This window comes from Hipposideros armiger, unplaced genomic scaffold (genome assembly GCF_001890085.2).
Source record: "Hipposideros armiger isolate ML-2016 unplaced genomic scaffold, ASM189008v1 scaffold_132, whole genome shotgun sequence".
In the NCBI taxonomy this organism is placed as follows: domain Eukaryota; kingdom Metazoa; phylum Chordata; class Mammalia; order Chiroptera; family Hipposideridae; genus Hipposideros; species Hipposideros armiger.
This window is the reverse complement of record NW_017731482.1, coordinates 1808507-1831598: the sequence shown is the minus strand read 5'-3', so window position 1 is coordinate 1831598 and position 23092 is coordinate 1808507. Positions and strand designations below refer to the sequence as shown.

At 38.1% G+C, this 23092-nt stretch overlaps 1 protein-coding gene across 2 annotated transcripts in view; it reads right to left on the bottom strand.

The window, feature by feature from the left end:
- POLD3 (DNA polymerase delta 3, accessory subunit) overlaps positions 1–23092 on the bottom strand; it is a 45829-nt gene that overhangs the window by 17597 nt on the left and 5140 nt on the right. The window contains exons 3-8 of one of the 2 annotated variants that reach the window (XM_019649454.1): positions 17270–17372; positions 12662–12701; positions 11305–11437; positions 6570–6834; positions 5905–5977; positions 1001–1166 (exon numbers count right to left, since the gene is read on the bottom strand). In XM_019649454.1, coding sequence (XP_019504999.1) covers positions 1001–1166; positions 5905–5977; positions 6570–6834; positions 11305–11437; positions 12662–12701; positions 17270–17372 — 780 coding nt within the window. The remainder of the gene's footprint in view (positions 1–1000; positions 1167–5904; positions 5978–6569; positions 6835–11304; positions 11438–12661; positions 12702–17269; positions 17373–23092) is intronic. The other variant, XM_019649455.1, reaches the window with a different exon arrangement.

The window sequence follows — 23092 nt, the reverse complement described above, 5'->3', positions numbered from 1 at the left end:
GGAAAATACATCACAACCAAATGCAGAGTTTATCCCAAGAATGCAAGGTTGGTTTAACATTTGAAAACCAATCAATGTAATTCACGTTAACAGAAACACTGTACAATCATCTCAATAAATGCAGAAAAAGCATCTGTCAAAATTCAACACCCATTAATAATCAAACCCCTCAGCAAACTGAGAATAGAACTTCATCAGGTAAAGGGCATCTACTACAAATATACAGTTAAAATCATACTTAGTGGTGAAATACTGAATGCATTCTTGGTAATAATCATCAACAATGAGTGTTGTGTCCATGGTTGGGGACATTTTAATCCATCCATATCACACATGTGAGGTGAGGCCCACTGGACAGAGCCTTGACCCTCTGAAACATCAGCATTGTGTTGATGTTTTCTATTAGAGTAGCCCCAACCTTGCCACAAAAGTCAAGTATTTCTGGGCCTATCAGTGCTGACAGTGTCCTTTAGAATTTCTTTCAACAGACTAACTCCTACCAGCTATGAGGTAGTGTCTCAAATTCCTGGATCCATTTTTAACAGCTTGTGTGCTTTTTATTTTCTTTTCTAATTACATTTTACCACTTGAAAAATAAACTCATTGATATAAAAAGAAAACAAAGAACTTTTTCTCTTAAATTTGACTGGAAAGAGTAACCCCTCATTTGCAATGTGAAGTGAAAAACAGTCACACAATCAGGCACACTTATGCCATGTCCACAAATTTCAAATGAAGTAAAGGAGAAAAGACAATCAATTTAGACCAATGGGGCCCAAAAAAATGACTTTGGGTTCTAAATTACCTAAGCTGGTTGATTCCAGTTCTACTTCACTAGCTATTGAGGCTCTCCCCTCACATCGGTTATATAGCTGTATACCCAAGGCATTAAGTAGGATTTAGTGCTCAACTGAAAACTGCCTGCTGTCAATAAGCCCAAACAGACCTTCTCACCCCCAGCAGAAACACTCTTCCCCCACAAGTGACAAAATTTTCCTACCTTTTTTTCTCCTTCTGCTGCATCTTAACAGGCTCTGCTTTTTTGCTGGATTTCTTCAGGCCTGCTGGGGCTGCCAACTTTGGTTCAGTGACAGACACTGGAGGTTGTTCCACTATTTTTTCTTCTTTCACTGCTTGTTCTGAATCCAAATTGACTTTAAGTTTATCTACAAAGTATAGCAGATGATATATAATCCCATCATGCAATATTAATCTATCATTCCTTTGACAGTCTACTAAGTGCCAGGTAATACGTTGGGAGCAGGGACTAAAGGGATAAAAAAACAGTCCCTATCCTAACAGAACTCATGGTCTAGTCAGACAGCATTTCTCCTTTCCAACTACCACTCTAGCTATAACTGTTTTCATTTCTGCCTTCTGCTAATCCCTCATAATATCATAGCCCCCATGGCAAATGATAGTAAAAGCAGAGTTTAGACAAAACAAATACAACTTTATGAGGTATCATCATTCTCATTTGTTAGATGAGGAAACTAAGACATAGGGATTAAAAGATGTACCCAAGAATACACAGCTTACAAATAGTGACAAGAGAAATTTCTACAAAGATCTTATTTTCTTTCTATTACATTCTATCTTTTTAAGCCTGGATACTTTTATGTACTACTGCCTTAATGATATAATTGAAAGACTATTTTGGAATCAGAAAAGTTTGGTTAAAATCCTGCTTCACTCTGGGCAAGTTATTTTTATCTAAAAGTCAGTTTTCTCTGTAAAAACGAGAATAATATTTACAAGATTATCATAAGGGTTAAAGAGATCAGTATATGAGGTTAAGTGATTTACTCAAGGTAACACTGATAGAAAAGGTAGGAGTCGGGATTTGAACCTAAGTCAACTTAATTCCTCAAAGTCCTTAACCCTTTCCCTACACCAAGCTGAAAAACACAAAAACAACCACTGTGCAGTGCAGAGAACTAAGAAATGCAAGCAGGATGGGCCTGGCCATCTGAGAAATTACTGTATTTTGCCATGTACTCACAAATGTGCATTTTTTGCACAAATCTGTGAGGGAAAAATAAGAATGCACATTATACACTGGTAGTACTAATTCCATATCTATATAAATGTTTTTAATTCTTTTATGAGTTAAAAGTGTAACTCTAGAAATCAATAACCATATTTGTATGTAAAATAATACCCTGGAATATGATAATGATACCCTGGAATACAATAATAGGTTTTGCTGAACTTACACGAACTTGCAATGACGAAGAGTTCTTGGCCTTCTATGATGTGCAAATATCGTAAATTTGTTACCGGTACATAAAATTTCTTGTACCTTGTATCTGTTCTTGTGTTTTGTAATTATTTGTTACATAAAATTTCTTGTACCACAGTATGTTAAAAATAAATGCTAAAATTCCTTTATAATACAAAAAACAAGTACCTAAATGTAAACAAATAAAAATTTAAATTAAAAAATTAAAACAAGATTCCCCCCCCCCAAAGTTTAGGTCAAAAACATGAGTTAGCATTATACACGGCAAAATATAGAAGAAATATATAGAAATTATATGCTATACTCAGTGATAGTGTTTTTAAGAAAAGTCATACAACACTCTTAGAAAGTTGAAAACAGCATGAGGATCTCCAATAAGTAGCTTTGGTTATATGTTGCAAAATAGTTTAAACCATCTATAGTATAGAAATAAAAAAGATTGCTATTTTAGTCTTGGAAGCTACACAAAGCTTAGTGTAATAATTTATAAAACAAGTATATTGTTTGAAAGAACAGATGATGGATAAAAATGTAACATGCAATCTGTTTGTGCTTTATTTTTTCGAGACTTAAATGGGAAATCTGAATGGTGGAATCCACCAGCCCCAAGGTGGCATTTTCACTGCTGCTGTTCTCAGGTATCAGTACCTCTCAAACTTTCCCACCAAACTGTGCAGGAGAGTCAACGTGAATCTCCAAGAGGTACAGGCGTCCGTGACCAAAAAACTAGTTCTCTGAAGTTACATGTGTATCTTTAAAGTTTATGCAAATTCTGCAGTCTATTACGTAATTTGTCATTTTAATTGTTTTAAAATTACATCATTAGGAGGAAAAACTTCCAAACATTTCCTATCTATCTCATGAATTAAGGAAAAAGAGGCTATTGCATCCAGCCTATCAATTTCCAAAAACTGATCTAAATATCACTGACCAAACAGATTCAGCATCCAGAGTTTTACTCTGTCTTGATTTCATAGCATTTTGGGAACTCCGATTTATACAGATATGCAGCTACAATTGGCCAATTAGCTGGTAAACAGGTAGTTCACTGCAACAATTTCAGGCAACTGTTATGTAAAATTTAATCATTTTCTTATTACCTGAATGATCAAGTTACTTGTATTATCTGACTAATTAAAAGCACCTCATTTTTATACTCAAGAAAATATGAAACCCCTTTTCAAGCAAAGAAAGATAACATAACTTTTAATTTTGTCACCAATGCTGCAATTTTGTAATATAAAAAGCATTAAGGTTTTTGTTATTGATATAATTCACACACCATAAAATTTACCCTTTTTAAGTGTATAATTCAGTGGTTTTCATATGTGCAACCATCACCACTATCCAATTTTAGAATGTTTTCATAACTCCCAGTCCTTGACAATCACTAGTCTATTTTCTGTCTTTACAGATATGCCAATTCTGACCTTTAGTAAAAATGGAATCAAACAATATGTAGCCCTTTTTTTGGGGCCTCTTTTATTTTTCATAATGTTTCAAGGTCCATCCATGTTCTAACATGTATCAGTACTTCATTCTTTTTTATGACTGAATAATATACCATTTTGTGGATATTCCATTCATCAGATGATGGACCTTTGGGTTGTTTCCACTTTTTAGCTATTATGAATAATGCTGCTATGAACATCTGTGGACAAGTTTTTGTGTAGACATACAGTTTTAATTCACTTGAGTAGATACCTGGGAGTGGAATCACAGGGAACCTCTACATTTAACTTTCGAAGTACTGCCACATGGTTTTTTTAAAGTCTGCACATCATTTACATTCCCCACAGCAACATATGCGAGTTCAACTTCTCTGCATTCTTGCCAACACTTCTTGCTATAAGTGTCTAGCATTAAGCTATAAAGTGCTTCAAGTCCCCACAATCAATACTCTTCATCTAACTCTCAAGCTTCATTTTCAATTGCAATGGTCTTCTTATGTGTTAAATATAATAAAAATATTAATATTTAACTCTAAACAGTCAGCCTTGAAAAAAACATCTGTTAAATCAACTTTGTAAGCCATTCTTTATATCAGGTAAATATTTTTATTTTATTTTTTCCAGGTTTTCCCCCTCCATTACATTCTATCATAACACCCTTTACTCACTACCTAACAATTACACAATTACAATAATTAACCTTTTTTTTTTAATTTGTCTGTCTCTGCCAGTAGAACATAAGAGCCACAAAGGGCAGGGATCTTATTTGTCTACGTTTTCTCCACTGTACCACCAGTGTATAATTAGTACCAAGCACATAGTAGGTGCTCAATAAATATTTGCTAAATAAAACACATGAGTGAGTGAATACTTTTGTATAGTTTGATTTTTTTTCCCCCTTCCAAGCCCTCCCACAGCACAGGTGGCATCCGTTATTTGGTATTTTCTATGAGAAGAAGCTGAATTTTTTTTTTTAAACAATCAGCAAATATTCACGTCTTATGTATTTAAAAATAAGAATTTAAAAATTCACTGGTTTTTAGGTTACAAACGCATTAAAAAAAACAACAAATAAACATGTGGCCCTCATTGAAGTTGCCAAGAAACCACACAATCTGATTGAGTACAGTGGAGCAGTACCAGCCACATACGCCAGTGACATTAGCGTGACCTATTTTCTCAGAAATAGGGAATCCTCCTTGTTCACTGTACCTCCAATAATATGATCATGTTTCCCCATAACCTGAAAGTATCAAATTTTCCATATACTTTCAGAACACAAAAATGTTCTGATAGTTTTTATGGCAAATAAAAAACGATCACTCCAACCCCTCCCCCAAGCACCAATTTGACCATGAGAAAAGCAGAATTCTGACTAATTTTGCTTGCAAAGGCACATAACAAAATGTTTCCCTGCAAAATCTCCGTAAAACTGAAGCTCCAAGAAAGTGTGCCATAATTATCCTGTGGCTCCTGTGTTCTTCCTGGTATTCTGCCACATACCCTCAGGGGATATTTACTTGATACGAGAAGCATGAAAATATGTGACTATTGGTTCCTTCCATATGAAAAAATTCTTATTTAAAAATTTTTTTAAATAAAGGAGATTTTGCTTTCTAAAAATATATTTTTAAATGGCCACTACTATCTGGGTCCTTCTAATTCACACTGAGGTCTAATTCATTACTGAGTTATCTGCAAAAATAACTAAAGAAAGGCAGGAGCTTGGTTTTTGCAGCCCCCTAGAAGACAGGGGTAATAATGGTCACAGCAGGCAAGCTGACCCCAGCATCCAAGATACTAACCTCTACACTGCACTGCTTAACCAGGCAGCCTCCCTTTTGCCTTAATCCCCATTTTCAAGAGCTCTATGAAACAAATATTTAATTCTCTTCTTAAGGCAGGAGGTAAAACTAGGAATAGTAAACCACACTCCAAGAGATCTGAACTGAACCCAGCTCACCCATAAAATCCACTGTTCCAGTGGGGTTACTTTCATCTATATATTGGTCAGTAGACTGAAAATTTATGTTAGGCTTGTTCCATGGTAGTGTATCAAATGGGTAAAATTGGGATAAGGTGGCTTTCACCTCAGATATATGTTACTATAACATTCATGTATTAATAGTCACAGAAATAGGGAGCCCTCCTTGTTCACTGTACCTGCAATAATATAATTAACATTCATGTAATAAGGTAAAACATACTTACTCATAGCAGCTTTTCCAAAAAAATTACTCAGCACATTCCCTTTCCCTGGTGCCTTGCTGCCTGCCGACGATGCCTAAAAGCGTGGAAAAGAAAACACAATTTTTTCTCTAGTGTTTTGGCTGCTCTTCAAGTAGCTATCTCAAAAAATCTCTTCAATAGCAGAGTGCACTGTCATGATGGTACAGTCTTTATACAATCATGCCAAAATGTGTAGGCATTAGATATAAGAACAAATCAGACAGCACCTGGTGTTCACCTCCAAAGCTTAGTTTCTCACAGTTCCTATAAAATTATTATCCATGAATGTATCTAAACTTTTCAAGTATATTTAAAAACTAGTTTTGACAGAATTAAAATAGATCAGAGGCAGTATGGTCCATGATGGGGAAAAGCCTCGAAAACATCACATTTGTAATCACCAGAAGTGGAGTTGAATGCTGGTTCTACCACATAATAGCTTACTGCTTGGTGAGAAGCATTATCAAAAGAAAAAGGACTATTTCAGATGAGACTATCAAGAATTAAAGGATTCAAACTAAAGTATAAAAATTAGAATTAAATATCAGACAGACCCTTACGTAATTAAACTACTACCACTGGAACTATTAATGTTTTTCTAACTACCCATTCTGAGCTGTAAAGGCATATCTTTAAAGAAGACTTACATTTGTTACCTCTTTAGCCTCTGGTTTGGTTTCCTTGTTTGTATCTTGGGTTTTAGAAGCAGCTTTTGAGGCAAACATTCCCATAATTCCTTTAGGCTGATGGGAAATCTGTTTGGAGGTAGGTGGGCCATGACCATTGGTGGTCAACTCATTATTGGCTTGTGTCTCACTTGATACCTGAAGATTTGACAGCTCAAACTTTTCAGAAGATGAGGATTCAGCAGGAGCCTTAGGGACTGCAGCTGCACACTGGATGGCACTAAACCTGTTGGCAGAAATGTTACACTGCATTAATGTCAATATCAAACCTTATGTTCAAACTCTTGCTTCTTCAACACAATACTTTCTAAGCCTAATGCTATTAAATGAGAAAATTTTAGAACTAGAATAGATTTTAGAAATTATTTTGTGCAAAACTCTCATTTAGATGAACAAGAACTAGAGCGAAGTCAGTAACTTGTCCTAGGTAATATATCTAGTTAGTAATAGAACTAGGATTGGAATCAAAACTAGGGTATGAAATCTACCATACCATATTGAATAGTCTTGCTTTTTTGAAAAAAGCATCCTAATTCAAAACAGTAAGAATACACCAAATAATAAAAGATCAGTAATTTCAAGGGTGACCGGTTTGCTCAGTTGGTTGGAGCATGGTGCTGATAGTACCAAGGTTACCTGTTCGATCCCTGCATGGGCCACTGTGAGCTGTGCCCTCCCTAAAAGAGTCAACTATGCCACTGTAGCATGAAAGCAATGTGTACCACAATAAAATTAAAAAAAAGAAAAAAAAGAAAAAAAAAGGATTAGTAATTTCACCATCCTTGGGAAACAAAATGGTTATCCTCTTGTTTTAACAGACTTTCACCTTATAGAACTAGATATGCAATAAATATTGTGAATCAAAATTAAGAGCTCTAAATATTAACACATTTCCTGAAAACTCTCCTGGCCAGAGTGGAACATGCTTTAAAACATGGAAGAGGCTGAGAACACAGCCACTGGCTCCTATAACCTGTGGTCCTTTACAGTTGTTTGTTAGTAATTTCCACTAATGCCAACTAACAGCACCAGAAAAGTATACCCAACGCCAAGTGAAGAAATTTGGAACAGTATGCATGGATAGTCAAGGGAACATTCATCTCTTCTCTTGTCATTATAGATGTGCCTGTTTTATACAAATCCACAATGTAATGTTCCTCATTGTAAGTGGATAACTGATCCAGCCTTCTCAAATGGCTGTACTTGAAGCAAAGTTCCCCAACTTTTCCTAACAAAGAACATTTTATTTCCCTCCGTCTTTTGCTTATTAGGGGTGGATGAGAGTTCCTTGATGGTAGCGAAATGTATTATTCATCACTTGTATTTCAGGTACATAGTAAAAGACCTGCCATAAGTGTCAGGAAATACATATTGAAAGAGTGATCATTTAAGTCACTGAAAGTGAGGCTTCTGGCTTCTCTCCCGTCTTCAGTGTTATCCCCTCAGCTTGGGGTGGGAGACGATGGAGGTTACGAAACTCTGTAGTCAAAGTAATTATCTTAGTGACCAACCAGGCACAACTTCAAGATTAGCTGCTAGAATAATTGGCCTAAGAAAAAAATTCCTGATAAATCATTTAATTTCAAAAGTAACTTTAGACTGAACAGCTAGGATTTACAGCTCCAAAAATCTTCCACTGATTCATTGTGGTCCACATCAGAAAACCCTAAATTAACACAAATATTTTGTGCATCAGAATTAAGAACAGACGGAAATCATTTCCTTTCACCCACCACTCTTCCTCTCTGGCCTTGCAGTGCTTCCATGTACAAGGAAAAGAGCAATGTTTTATTTCATTGTCAACATCTAAAGTTGGCCCCAAGACAACTCTTTCTCCATTTGGTCTACATTCCACACCTCAGGGTCAGGACCAGGAATTGGCAATGAGGAAGAGACCAAGTTAGGCTGGGAACATGTCCGAAGAGAGAAGAATCTGCTCAATCCTAAAATTTCAACTTTCTTCCTGTCACAGCACTTCTTAAAACACATGAAACAATGAGTCAGATCTCAGTTGGCCAATAATTCTCAGGACCAAATACAAACTTCTTTATTGGAGATAAATTCTTCACATTTTTACCAAGGATACTTTCAGTATTTAAGTAAAGTTTCATTAAAGTGCTTCCTATTACCACATTTCTACTTGCCATGTTTATTTTAGAGGTCCCTGGGCAAATTTCATTTTGAACTTTTGAGTCACTTATTCTTGTTTGCTTACTTGCTAGGTACAACAGAAGAGCTGATTTTTTAGAACTTGACATGCCATGACTAGATTTTAAAAGACTATTTTTGAAATCTAATAATACAATTTACATAAACGTATCAGGTATTGTTTCTTATAATCCTTCCCTAAAAGATGCCAGACTTACAAATTATTACTCTTTAGCTATAGAATTATATTTATTTAATAAATATTTGTATGCCTATTACACTCAAGGTTTTGAGCTATCATTAGTTCACTCAACAATTATTTAGTGAATGCTTACCATCTGCCAGGCACCAGAGTATATAGTGGTTAACAAAATAGACACGATCACTATTCTCCTGGAACTTACAGAAACTGTGTTTTGCAATTCTGTATCTATTGCTCCTCAAGGACCTGGCCCAGTCAGTTATCTCATCGCCCCTAGTACCTTCAATCATTTCCTCTTTTATAGCTCTGTCCTAACAAGTTCAAGGCACTCTCAACTTCAAAAATGTATATATCCTCAGTCTCAATTCCTCGTTAGTTACCTCCCTCTCTTTTCTCCATTTTACAGTCAGATTTCCTGGAAAAGGTTGTCTATTTTTACTCAGCGGACCAGAATCTGGTCACTCCACTGAACATGCTCTTACCAAGGCCATCACTAAATCCAATGGACACTTTTCAGTTCCTATTTTACTTAGCTCCTCAGCAAGGTTTGATATTCTCAAACAGTCCCTCCTTCTTGAAACTCTTTCCTTAGCTTTTAGAACTCCATATACTCTTGTAATTTTCCTCTTATCTCTGGCTGCTCCCTCAGGCCCCTCTTTTTCTGCCTATCCTTTAAAAAACGGCTACCATTTAAATGGTGCTTGCTCTGTGCCAAGCACTGTTCTCGGCACTTTATATACATTCATTAACTCATTTAATGCTCTATAACCTTGTGAGGTTATTACTACTGTCAGCTTCCTTTCACTGATGAGGAAACTGACGCTCCGACAGGTTAATGTGCCCATAGTTACACAGCTAGTAATTATGGCCTAGGGCTTTACTTTCTGCTCTTCTTTCATTCTATATATTCTCTCTGCATGACTATATCTACCCAATTAATTACCTATTTTCTCTGATTCTAAAATTTCTATTTTTATTCCTATTGCCTCTTTAACCTTTGTAGCTCTCCATCACCAATTCCGTCACTGTACTTCAAATAACTGTCATCTCCACCCTGGATCACTGCCACATTTCTCCTCCGTGATGGCCCTGCCTCCAGATTGTTCCCTTCTGAGCTGTCTTCACCATCATAGCCAGTCATCTTTCTAGAATGCAATTCTGATCATTTCACCCATCTGCTAAAAATCTTCAGTCGGTCTGCGGTGCCTTGGAATAAAGTCTAAACCCCTTAGCCTGGTGGTCAATGCACAGAGTGTGACTCCTACTTCAGTCTTATGTCTGATGATTTCATGCCTCTCGCTGTACATTCCAGCTACACAAAACTATTGTGGTTCCGCACAAGAACATTTTCTCTCAACCCTGTCCTATTCTCCCACTTCTCCTTTGACTGGCTACTTCTACTCAGCCTTCAAGTTTCAACTTAGATGTTGTTCCCATCAAGAAGCAGTCTCGGTCTTACCGCCTCACCCCACCCCACCCAAAAATAAGGGATGAGTACCCCCTCAACATCTTCCCACACGATTACTCTTATTATAACACTGTCACACTGTGCTGTAACTCTCTCCTGCAGGACCATCAGTTCTATAAACAGGCACAGGGCTAGAGTCACTCTACAGAGTGCGGCATGTTGAAGGTACTCATTGGATCTTAGTTAAATGAAATTATCTTGCTTAGTACCTGACAAAGCAATCGGTGCTCAATATGTCTGGGGAACTGACGTAAACCCTCGATACAACCCCATAAAGAAGGCATTATTATATCCAATTTCAAGATGAAGAAACCAAATCTTAGAGTTTAAGCAGTTTGTCCAAAGCCATGGGGTATTAAACAGCAAAGCCCCGACTCAAGCCCATGACCACTGGTTCCCCAAGCCCACATGTGCTACAGTGTATCACCTCCCTGTGCTGTGAAGGATACAAGAAATGAACAAGACTGATCCTGGCTATGGAAGATCAACTGTTTTTGGATGAAAGGTAGAGGAATATCAAATTAGGAAAAGTCTTTTGAAGGACAACATTTGAACTGGTTCTTGAAGGATGGGCAGGATTTAGAGAAGCAGAGACTGGGGTAAGGGAGTAATGAGGGGGCACAGCAAACATTTCTGGTGGCAGTGACAGGATAAATACATGAGAAATAGATTTATGGGGAGTCCACTGGGGTTTTCAATATGGGTTGTGGCTGCTATTTTTCACCTTATGATGTACTAATAAAACCAGGCATGTGTCTTACTGCAAGATAAATGGGGTTTTACTAGACTTGGCATTCACTCTTAAGAGGCAGCCACTGTGTAAACATCTTACAAAATCAATTCGTAAAGAAGCCCACAAGGAACATTAAGGAGCTCACTTGCTGCAGTTCTGCAAGTTGCTTTTAAGGATGTCATAGTCGGTATTGAACAGAGGCCCACTGTCCTTTAGCATGGCTTTCTGGATGCTGTACACATGGACGCTGGCAGTCACAGCTAGCTTGGACTTCACTGCTACAAGTCAACAGGAAAAGCAGTCTGTTAATACACAAACTTCATAGCATGTGGGGACTTTAACAAGAAACCCTTCTGCATTAAAACCATTTGCAATCTGTGGTGGTCCAAAAAACTCTAAAAGGCCAAAGAGCCACATATACAGTATAACATCAACTCTTCTGTCTCCAATGGGGACATTATGACAAGGTAGGTGGTGGTGACTCAGTTCTAAGTACAGCACCTGTGAGGGTATCACTCATCCAGTGGACACTCAGTAAATATTAACGAATGATTGATGATGACTGTGATTTTTTTTTTCAGTCAGGGAAGAATCTTCCACTCTAGCGAGGAATAAGTAATTTTTATCTGAGAAGACTCACTTACGTAGTTTAACTCTAGAGAAAGCAACTCTATAATAGAATACTACCAACCAGGTAAGTCTGCAGAGGAAAAACACAAAAGAACATCACAAGAATAAATTTTAGGTTCCATGAAGGAAAGGACTAAGCCTAACTTGTTCCAAGTCACCAATGCCTAGCAGAGCTTGACACAGAATAAATAGTCACTATGCAGTGACTAAATGAATAAATCTTGCTTTGCCTACCAATGTGGGACCTCAGAAAGAAAAAGTGGACATCTCCACCACCCTGAATACCTCAAAGTTAATTTGTAAGAAAATGACTCCACTGGCAGGAGTCTGTATTTATAAAGCATGACAGTGCAGGTTTTGTCTGGAGACATAGGTCCAAGATCACATGGACCCTCTTATACAATTCCTTGGAACTGAGTTTTTAAAAAATAGAACAGTTGCATTAGTCTTGAAACAGGTGGACAAATTTAATTTATACATTATATTAAGTCTTTCTGACTTTGGAAAAGCATTCTTTAATTTCCTTCCAAAAAAAATCGTTAAGGAACACAACACAGTATGTAGAGACAACTCTTTTTACAGTTGAAGAGGTGCTCCATACGGTATTCATGATAGTTTTTTGCATGTCTGTCATGAGTTTTGAAATCCTGTGATAAAAATGCTTTATAAATGTCAGCATCTATTGACCTTAAAAATGGGGGGTCAGACAGATGTAGTGTTTTTAACATGTTTCAGAAACTACAAATAAGAGGAATATACAGCTTTTCGGTTAAACAGCTAAATATATTGTATACAGATGTTAGGAGCTGATTTTCTATTCTACCTATACTGATGGCATAAGAAAAAACTTACTATATTGCTAAAACACTTACCTTCCAATTTATCTTCTCTCACTACTGCAACCTTGTGGCACTGTGAGGAAATAACACTTCATTAATGTTTAAAGTAGAACAACTTGCAATTTTAGTTTCCTTGCCAATAATTCAATTGCACTTGGATATAAAATTAGGAACATTAAGTACCTCTGAAAATATATCTTACAGTTTAATAGTCACACTCATTTTTAACTTGCTTACATTAAAACTTCTCAATGAGGTTAAGGAAAGTGACAGAGTACAGATATCAAAATAATAATCATAAAAGTGTGAGGAAAAGAGGACTTTTTAGTAGGTAACATAATGAGAATTACTGTATAATCATATGGAACCAGGCAAAAATTGGATTTGTCTCTTATACCATACAAAAGAATAAATTCTAAATGGATCTGAGATATAAAGAATGACACCATACAAGTACTAGAAGAAAATGTGGGTGAATTCTTCTATAAACTGATAATCTGAGAATGAGGAAATTTCCTAACTATAATTCAAAATCCAGAAATAATTGAAATAATCCATAAAAACTGTCAACTAACTTTTGGATGACCAAAAAAAAAAAAAAAACTTTACCGAAAGTGTGAAGACAAATGATAAAGTGGAAAAAATATCTGCAAGTTATATCACAAAGGGTTAATATATATCTTCTAAAATAGAAAAAACAAAGACTAGTAATCCTTTAGAAAAATGGGCAAGAGGTATGAACAGACAATTTACAGAAAAAGAAATGAAACTAACCCTGAAACATATGACAGCCTGTGCTGTGTGGAAACAGGCACTCACATACACTGCTGGTGGGAATGAAAACTGGACAACTATTTGACAATGCCCAATGAAGCACATATACATGCTACTTCTAGGAAAGTAACCTTAAAAGCACACTGGCAAAAATATACAAAACACATATACACTGAGCTATGCACTGCAGCACTATTTGTAATAGCCAAAGATTGTAAATAGCTCAAATAACTATCAATAAAGAACTGCTGAATAAACTAAGGTATAGCTATTAATGTAGGATCATGTGGCTGTAAAAGGGAATACCGAGTATTTCTATAACCACTATGGAGTGATGCTCAGGACCTACTGTTAAGTAAAAAGAGTCAAGTGAAAATAGGGTGTACTGTATAAAAACTTTTATCTAATAAAGGGGGTTAGTATGAATATATATTTGTTTATATTAAAAATATACACAAAGACAAAAACAATGGAAGGAGAATGTAAAACCAATAAAGGGTTATTTGTCAGGAAAAATAGAGAACCTAAAGATTCCAAGATGGAAAAAAACTGCATTTAACTAGATACTGAACTGGTGGATTAACCAGAGAAGAATTATTTCAAGTGATTCTAAAACACTGGCTGGTTGTGCATCCCTATTAGGATACATCCTACAGACAAGAAGAATGACAAAAAAGCCTTAACCTATTTTCAGTAATCATATTGTTAGTAAAAATATTGGTTTTGCTTTTCTAAATCTTGTATATTTGGCTAAAGCAAATACATATTTATGTTAATGTAGGAACCACCAAAATTCCCAACATGAAAAAAGAGTAATATAAAATCAAATAACTTTAAAAAAAATGTAATTGTAGAGCTGAACTGGGAATATCAGTATGTTTTCATAATGCGCTTTCTCTTAAAAAAACAAAACAGGCTTTCTTAAAATGTCATGTTCTGCAAAAATGTACAATAAAAATTACAGAGTTTACGAGAAAAAGAGTGTTAGGAACTAACCGGTCAAACCTATGCAACTTTGTAGTAAGAGCCCTAAAAATAATAACTGGTACCCTCAGGAGAAAATCTGGATAGCCTAGACAGTTTGGTATGGCTATATGCTGCCTCAGGAGATACCGAAAATGCATAAAAACAGCTGTCAGTGGAAATGCCAGCTTGCTGGTGCTAAAACAATGCACACCAGAGTAGAGCTCCAATTCAGTGGGTTCCTGTTATAACAAAAGAAGGACACAGAATTAAGCTCAGTATCCAAAAACCCAGAGCCTGGCTGAGGGTAAAGCTCCCTGAGCTTTTCAGCAGTTAAAGAAAAAGGAAAAATTGATGAGAGTAAGTTCTTATTGAAAACTTCCCGCCAATAAATGTGGAAGGGATGACAGAAGTAGAACACCACCATTTTGAAACTCATTGCGAATTAATGATCTAGGCAATAATAAAAATCAACCTCAGCTAAAATCAGATGAAAAGCTAATGGGGAACTGCATAAAGGATGAATCAGGCTGACATCTGCTAACACAAAAAGAGAATCAACCAAATGTTCCCTTGCAATTTTCACATAATTCTTTGGAAGACGCTCTGGGATGAGTGAGATTAGAAAGAGGCTTTTACTGTCTACGTATTGTTAAACATTTTTTTACAATAATCACAATCATTGGAAAAATAAAAAGTATTTATAGTTTTAAAAATCAATACAAAACCTACACTGTATCTTTTTTCTTTCTAGAAACACAACTTAAGAGAAGAAATTGAAAGAAACAAGAACAAAACCTGAAATTATGCTTAATAATCTGCCTTTTCGTAGGAGGGCTCTCTTTAAGGAAAAAAGAATGGGTAAACACCCACACTTGGTCAGTCATCCTACAGGGTTCCAAAGACCTGTGGCACTGTCAGGAGGGAAGCATATATGACTCCAAAATCTTCACAATCACTTCCACCACAGCAATCCTACTATTATTTTTAATATTAGGATTCTAATTAAGATTTCATTTAAAAGCATTCTGCTTAAAAAAAAAAAGATGGACAAAATTTAAATGCCCTCTTAAATTTAAAAATAAAAGGCCTTTATAATGACATATAGTAAGCAATGCATTAGTGTTTGTTAAATAAAATTAACTTAACAACAACAAGGCCTTTATAAGCAAGCCACAGCATACAAGTTTTTAACTGACATGGGTTACACATCATTTTGAAAAATGGTCTCCAAAGAATGCACTGAGGAACACAACCTGAATGCACTTTCAGGAGTTCATCCAGGAATCCCTCGAACCTCAAAGACCATCCAAAGATCGCAAATCAAGAACCTCTGTCATATGGCTTAGAATAAAAATCTACAACTTTATCTTAAAACATAAATTCTTAACCTTGGACCCTGCTCCAGAAGATGTGTGAACACTCAAGGTTTTATAATTATGTTGACATATGAATTTTTCTTTCAGATTCTCCAAGTAATCAGTGACCAAAAAAAGAATAAAACCCACTGCTTTAAAGGAATACAGCGATTCCCAGGTAAAGAATTCACTATGACTAGATTGAAGGCATTGATTACAGAGAGACAGCAAGCTAGTTAACCCTTGGAAAGAAGACAGTCAGAGGCAGACTTTGGCAATATCCATTCAAGAGAGCCATACAAAAGAGGATTCTGGTTCTAGGTTTCTTTCTAAAAGTAAATGAATCAGGTCTGCTTAATTTTGTGTTTCAGATATATAATGACATCTGATTCTACACTTGCAAATATCTTGATTATTACCTGGCTTGCCAAATAGCTTACCAACAAAAAAAGAAATTGCTAGTCAAAGAATACTCGTATAAAAGATCTGATTCCCGTAACAATCTTGTTTCTCCTTGTAAATTGCCATTCTAGTTTTAAATCTCATATGCTTGGGACTCTGTTGCTATAAAACAAATCCAGTCAGTATTTTGATACATCAAGCTTCTGAACCTATGAGTCTGAGGGGAGGTCAAAAGGGATGGGAAACACTTCTCTCATTAGTGGATCTCTGAGGAGCCCTGATCCTTGGGCTAAGTTGTGTAGGGCTGCTGATGGTGGTGGTGGGAGCAAAAGAACCTTCAGATAGGAGGCTTGGGGAACTAAGAACAGAAGAGGTATGCCTTCCTTTGGGGAGGAAGCCAGAGAGGAGGAATTATCAGAGTTCCCAAGGATCAGTCAGGTATAAAAGGAATGAGTTCTCTCAGCAGAGCTTCCGGTGCCCACCAGGTCATGGGAGTAGCAGAATGATCCCTATGCCCCTGAGCGGCATATGGAAGTAGCTAAGAGAAAGCCAGCACGCCTGAGAAAGCTTTGTTCGGGATGATGAAAATGCAACAGTGGCCTGAGTTGAGGGGTGATCACATACCAGACTGTAAAAAGATGCATGACAATAAAGACGTTCCCAACCCATGCTTCTGCATTAGCTCAGTCCCCTGCCAACACCCTATTCTTCAGCCTCTTAGACATAAGCCTACTAAAGTGAATGCTCCAATTAAAAGCAATTTCAGTTAAAAAAATAAAATTATTTTTTCTGAACATCTGAGTGTGTGGCCTGACATTTGAACAGGATGGAAACCCACCACCATTGTCCCTAATATACCTTTAAGAGGGAGAAAGAAATAACAGATGCAGTCTCCTGATGTCTTATTGCCTAGGAAAAGTGCGTAATAAATATAGTCTGTGCATCACAGCCAAGACATTACCAAAACTTGTCAGTTTTAGGTTTAGTCTGAAAATCCAAAATAATCATCTTCAGGTAGCTTTTTAAAACTTCCATAATACTAAGCCTTGGTTTCCACCCCCACCCCCACCCCCCGCCAATCTCGTTATTTAACAGTTTATAGCGCAAACATATTTAAGCTCATTGTAAGATTCTGAGAACTTACCGAATATCCATTCTGAATGAGACTGCCAGACACTAAATAGGTGACATGGAGTTGGGCTCCTGAATTTTCTTTTCGCTTCCTTTCAACATAATCATACAGCATCCTGTTCCAAACAAAAGGTACAAGAAAGTCATTAGTAAGAGTTTTTACCTCATCAACTCTTTTTTTTTTTTTTAAGATTTTTATTGGGTAATTGGGGGGATGGGAACAGTACTGGGGAATTAGGGGAAGGGGAACAGACAAGTTGCTGTCGTTTTTTTTTTGTTCTTCAATCTAGTTGTGGAGGATGCTGCTTCACTGGCCCAAGTTGGCACCATCATTGCGCTCTTCCCGGGCGAGGCAGATCAGTCACCGGCTTCTGGACGGCCGCTCACTGCAGCTGCTGGCCGCTCACGCTGGCTGCTGGCCACACACGGTAGCCCATGGCAACCCACTGCTACAGGGACTGCAGCCTACGCCGTCGCCAGCGACTCACGGCAGCCCAGCTCCAGGTCGAGCTGCTGCTCAGCATCCCAGCCGTAGAGGGCAGTGTCACTGGCCCTCATATGTGGGATCCGAACCGGGGCCCTCTGGCATCCCAAGCGAGTTCCCAACCATCGCGCCACTCGGCCGGCCCTACCTCATCAACTCTTAATTTGTCACTTAAAAGTTAGGTATATTAAACCTGACAATCCATCAAATTTTCTACAGAATTTCTGCTCAGTTTATGGACGAGCAAAGAGGTGGGGTCAACTACTGAGTTGGCACAATGACCCAGTAACTGAAATAAAAGAAATCTAGTAATAGGCCAAGAGGGACTGAACCTGCAATAAAACAGTGACAATGACATATAATGAATAGAACACTCAACCAAGAGTAAGTTCAGTCACCATCTAGCTATGCGATCCTGGATAAGTTAATGAATTTTTCTAGGCCTCCTAATATCCTGAGGTATAAAACGGGAGGGCAGTACTAGACCAGTGATTCTCTTAACCTGGGACTCATGTGGCCATCTATAACCCTCCACATCCCAAATTTTAAGTAAAATGTATATGTGCTTTTTGGGGGCGGGGGAGACAGTTCAGGGTTTTTAATAGTTTCGCAAGAGATCATTACTCCAAAACATTAAGAACCAATAAGCAGACGATCACAAATGTCTAGCTTTGAAATTTCAGTTTTATGATCACTCAGATTCAATGTTGTTTCGGAACTGCAGAATGTAACAGCCTACTCACACTGCCCAGTATTCAAAGTATTCATTAATCTGAGATTACCAAACGCTCGATATAAAAATAATGTTGCTTTTAGTAATATCCCTAAATTCAATTTTTATTCTTGTAGAGTATCAGAAGTTGGCTCCCCTCAAGAACTTACAGATTAACAAAAACAACAACAAAAGAGACATATGTCTTTTATTTCAAGAAACATATACTAAGTCTCTATAACATGTCATACTTCTGCCAAGAACAGCTGGAAACTCGAAAATTCCAAAGGAAACTCAACCTACACTGCTGACCACTCTTCTTGAAGTATCTGCTCTCTTAGCTTCCACGATCCTGCGCCCTGCTGAGTCCCCTGGTACCTCTCTAACTGCCTCTGCTCCATTTCCTGCACAGACTTGACTACCTCCTCCATTCCTGTAATAGTTGGGGTTCTGTCCTCAGCTATTTTTTCACTCTATATATTAGAGTGACCAAATATCCAGGTTTGCCTGGATTTGAGGGGAGTTTCCTGAGACATGAACTTCTAGTGCTAAAACTGACAGTCCTGGGCAAACCAGGATGGTTGGTCTATTTCATTCATCCCCATGGCTTGACTTATTCCAAACAACATCATCTGCTCAAAGCCAGAAATCTGGGAGTCATTATCCTTCGCTTCTCCCTAGCCAGTGAGTTGCCAAATCTCATCAGTTCTCCCTCCCAAGTAATTCTTGACTCCATGCCCTCCAAATCTCTTGACTGGACTATTTCAATTCTGGAAGTGTCAATTCTGCTCCCCACCACCACCCCCACTCTCCCCACCACCCCAACATTATCTACAAGGCTGCCACAGTAAAGTGTTAAAAATGCAAATAAAGTCATTCAGTCAACAAAACTTTACTGAGTAGATACTTTATGTTCTGTGCCTTAGGAATAGAGCAATGAACAAAGCAAAGTTCCCAACCTTTTAGAGCTTACATTGTAGAAGAGAGACAAACGAATAAGTACAAGGTGTGATCACAAAATACAGTGAATGCTGCTGCCAAGTGCCATCCAATGTAAAGGCAGGGATCTTCAATATGGAAAGCGGCATGTTGAACCTTAGTAACAGTGTGTGACAAGTTTCAGCTTGTTCGGTGCAGTGAGTTGGGTGTGAGCTACAGTTGAAAGAAGGTGTGTTTTAAAGCATGCCGTAAATCATCCTCCATCATGACAACATTCCGTGCCACACATCGCTTCTGGTATATGGCAATTTCTGTCAAATAAAAACATGGTGTCCTCATCCACCTTATTCACCAGGTCTGGCACCGTGCTCTTCCCCCAAGTCAAAATCATTCAGGATATCATGGCAGCCACGACAGTGTAACTAAAGACACTCACGAAAGAGGACTTCCAGAACTGCTTCAGAAAGTGACAAGAATGATGGGATGTGTGTGTTTGAAGTGAGGGGGATTAATGGCAATGTGTCTTTTACTGTAATACTTTTTTAAAAATTTAAATATTCACCATATTGTTTGATCACACTTTGTGTGATCAAACACACAAAGTGTGTAAATATATGTTAGATGGTAGTAAATCTATGGGGGAGTAATAGAGAGTGCCCAAGAAGAAGTCTGCTACTTTATATAAGATAATTAGAGAAGGTCTCATGAGCAGCACCCTGTGGGAACTGAGGAAGCCACCTCAGTGGATATCCTGAGGGAATGTTCCAGACAGACAAAATGGCAAATACAAAGTTCCTGAGGCAAGAATGTAGATAAGGGCCAAGGAACAGAAAGGAGGCAAGTGTGCTGAAGCAGAGTAAGGAAGAGGGTGGCAGAGAGAGCCAAGTGTCAGACATGGGGCACTTTAAGGAAGGAAGTCATTAGAAGGTTTAGAGCAGAAATACCATGATCTCACCTTTTAGAAGGATCCCTGATTGCTGTGTGGAGAATATATTGCTGAGAGTCAAGGGAGGAAGCAGGGAGACCAGTTAGGAGGCTACTGCAGTAATCCAGGCTAGAGGTGATGGTGGCTCAGACTAGGGGAGTAGCAAGGGAGGTAGGACATTAGTGGATGAATTCTGGGTGAACTTAAAGGGAGAAACAACAGTATTTGCTGATGGATGGACCATGGGGTATGAGAGAAAAAGGAGTCAAAGATGACTGGACTAAGCAACTCAAAGCTGTCGTTCACTGAGATGGGAAAAGCAGAAGTAGATGTTGGGGGCAGAAATCAGGAATTAGCTTTTGGGGCATGTGAAGTCTGAGATACCTATTGGTCATTCAGTGATGTTGAAAAGGTAGCTGGATATTCTTCGTTCAAAAATGTTCAGTCGCTCCTCATCCCTTAAGGATCAACTCCAACTCCCTGGCAATGACATGTGAGGCCATTCTTGTTCTGGCCCCTGGGGCTCTCACCATTCTGCCACCCTCACACTATTTTCAGCCTTATGAAACACTCTGCAGTGCTCCTTGCTCCTCTGTATGTCACGTCCCTCCTTCTGCCTGGAATGCTCTCAGCCTCATCCACCCAATTCCTCATCAAGACGGCAGCTCCGTTATGGCCTCCTATGGGAAGCCTTCCCTAACACCACAGGCCAGCAGGGCACCCCTACCCCTAAGCTCTAACAGAGCTCATCCCATATCTGTTATTCTAGCACTTACCCCACTATATTCTAACTAGTTTATGTATCTGCCATCCCCACTAAACTATAGACTCCTTGAGGACAAAAATTTGCCCTGTTTAACATTTTTGTTGATTCCCCTATCTTGTTCTCTTTAGTGTTTCCTTCCATGCAGCCATTATGTTAGGAAAGACAAGGTAACAGCATTTTATGAACATTCTAGGTTATTTATGCTACTTAGGATCATGCTAATAGAAGAAATGGTAGGCAGGTACCATGCCCAAGATGCTCGCAAGCTTGCTGGCTAAATCTTTTATCTACAACATATAGTCTTGCCTATATCATCACAGATGTCCCCTATGCACTTGTCTCCCCAAATCAACCCCAGTTCTTTTATATTAACAGGAGGGTCAAAACTGCACAAACTCGTTTTGAAAAAACTAATTTCTGCATAACTTTAGAGTCTCTAAGACATGTTTATCTAATTTGATTACACCAGACATTTTATTTTACCAACAAAATATGCAAAATATTTTTAAGTATGAGTGATAACATATGTGAATTCTTATAAGATGCACTTCCTACAGACATGATTAACTATATCATCTCATCTTAATTCACTAATTTTCCCTCCTGATCAGTTCCACCTATAATTTCCCCCCAGACAAATAAAGTGTTTATTGTACGCTGCCCTCCCAACCCAATTTAATTCCTTCACAGCATTTTTACAACCTCAAATTATCTTGTATAAATCAGTGATGGGAAGAACCTTGTCTATCAGGTTTGCTGTTTTATGACAGAGCCTAAAATAATGCTAAAAACATAGCAAGAACTGAAAAAAAAATACTTCTTTAATGAATCCAAGCAAATCAATACCCAATCATGCCCAGTCACTACCCTCAGTGCCAACACTGATACTTCAAATGCTTCCACTACAGGTAAAATAAGGAAAGGTGACAGGACACTCCAGTCTCAATTTTCTCATCTGTTAAGAGAGGTTGATAACACCCATCACATTGGATTGTTATAAAGGTTATGTGAGATAAATGTTTGTGAAAATGTCTACCACAGTGCTTAATATGCATTCAACAAATATTTATTGTCACCTTGTATGAACCAGGCACTGAAGATACAATGATTGTGGAATACTGTATTTTCCGAAAGTGGCTGCAACATCTCCCATTCTACATACCTAATCTTCTACATACACTCAGAATGAGACAGACTCCATCCCCTCCCCCTGAATCTGGGAGGGCTAGTGATTCATTTTAACCAAAAGAATAAAGCAGATATGATACTGCTTGGCTTCTGAAGCAATCAGCTTCTGCCTTGTGCTGGGGAGCTAGCATTTGGAGTCCTGAGCTGCTGTGTAAGAAGTCCAGCTATCCAGAGACACCATGCTCTGATGAGAGCCCAGACCATACAGAAAGACCATATGCGATGTCTGGTCAACAGCTTCAGCCAAAGTCCCAGTCACTGGCCAGCACCGACTGCCAGACGTGTGCACAAAGAAGCCTAGAAGGCTCCAGCCGCTGAGGTACCAGCCATTATGGAACAGAGATAAGTTATTCTCACTGTACCTAGCCCAAATTCCAGACCAAAAGAATCTATGAGCATAATTAAACAGTTGTTTCAAGCCACTAAATTTTGAAGTAATTTGTTATACAGCAATAGTAACTGGAACAGTGATGAACTTAAATGTGTTCCCTGCATTCAGGGGATCATATTTTGGGGGGCGGGCATACGATAAGCAAGAAAATGTCAGACAGTAATAAGAATTATGAAATGCCGAATCAACTGGATAGCCATACGCAAAGGAAAGAAGTTGTACTGTTTCTTTACAGCATCTACAAAATGATTCCTAGAAAAAATAGTGACTACACATTGTAGTGCTTCGTTTAAAACTAGCTTGAGCCGGGCCAGCCGAGTGGCGCGATGGTTAAGAACTCGCTTGGGATGCCAGAGGGCCCCGGTTCGGATCCCACATATGAGGGACAGTGACACTGCCCTTCACAGCTAAGATGCTGAACAACAGCTCAA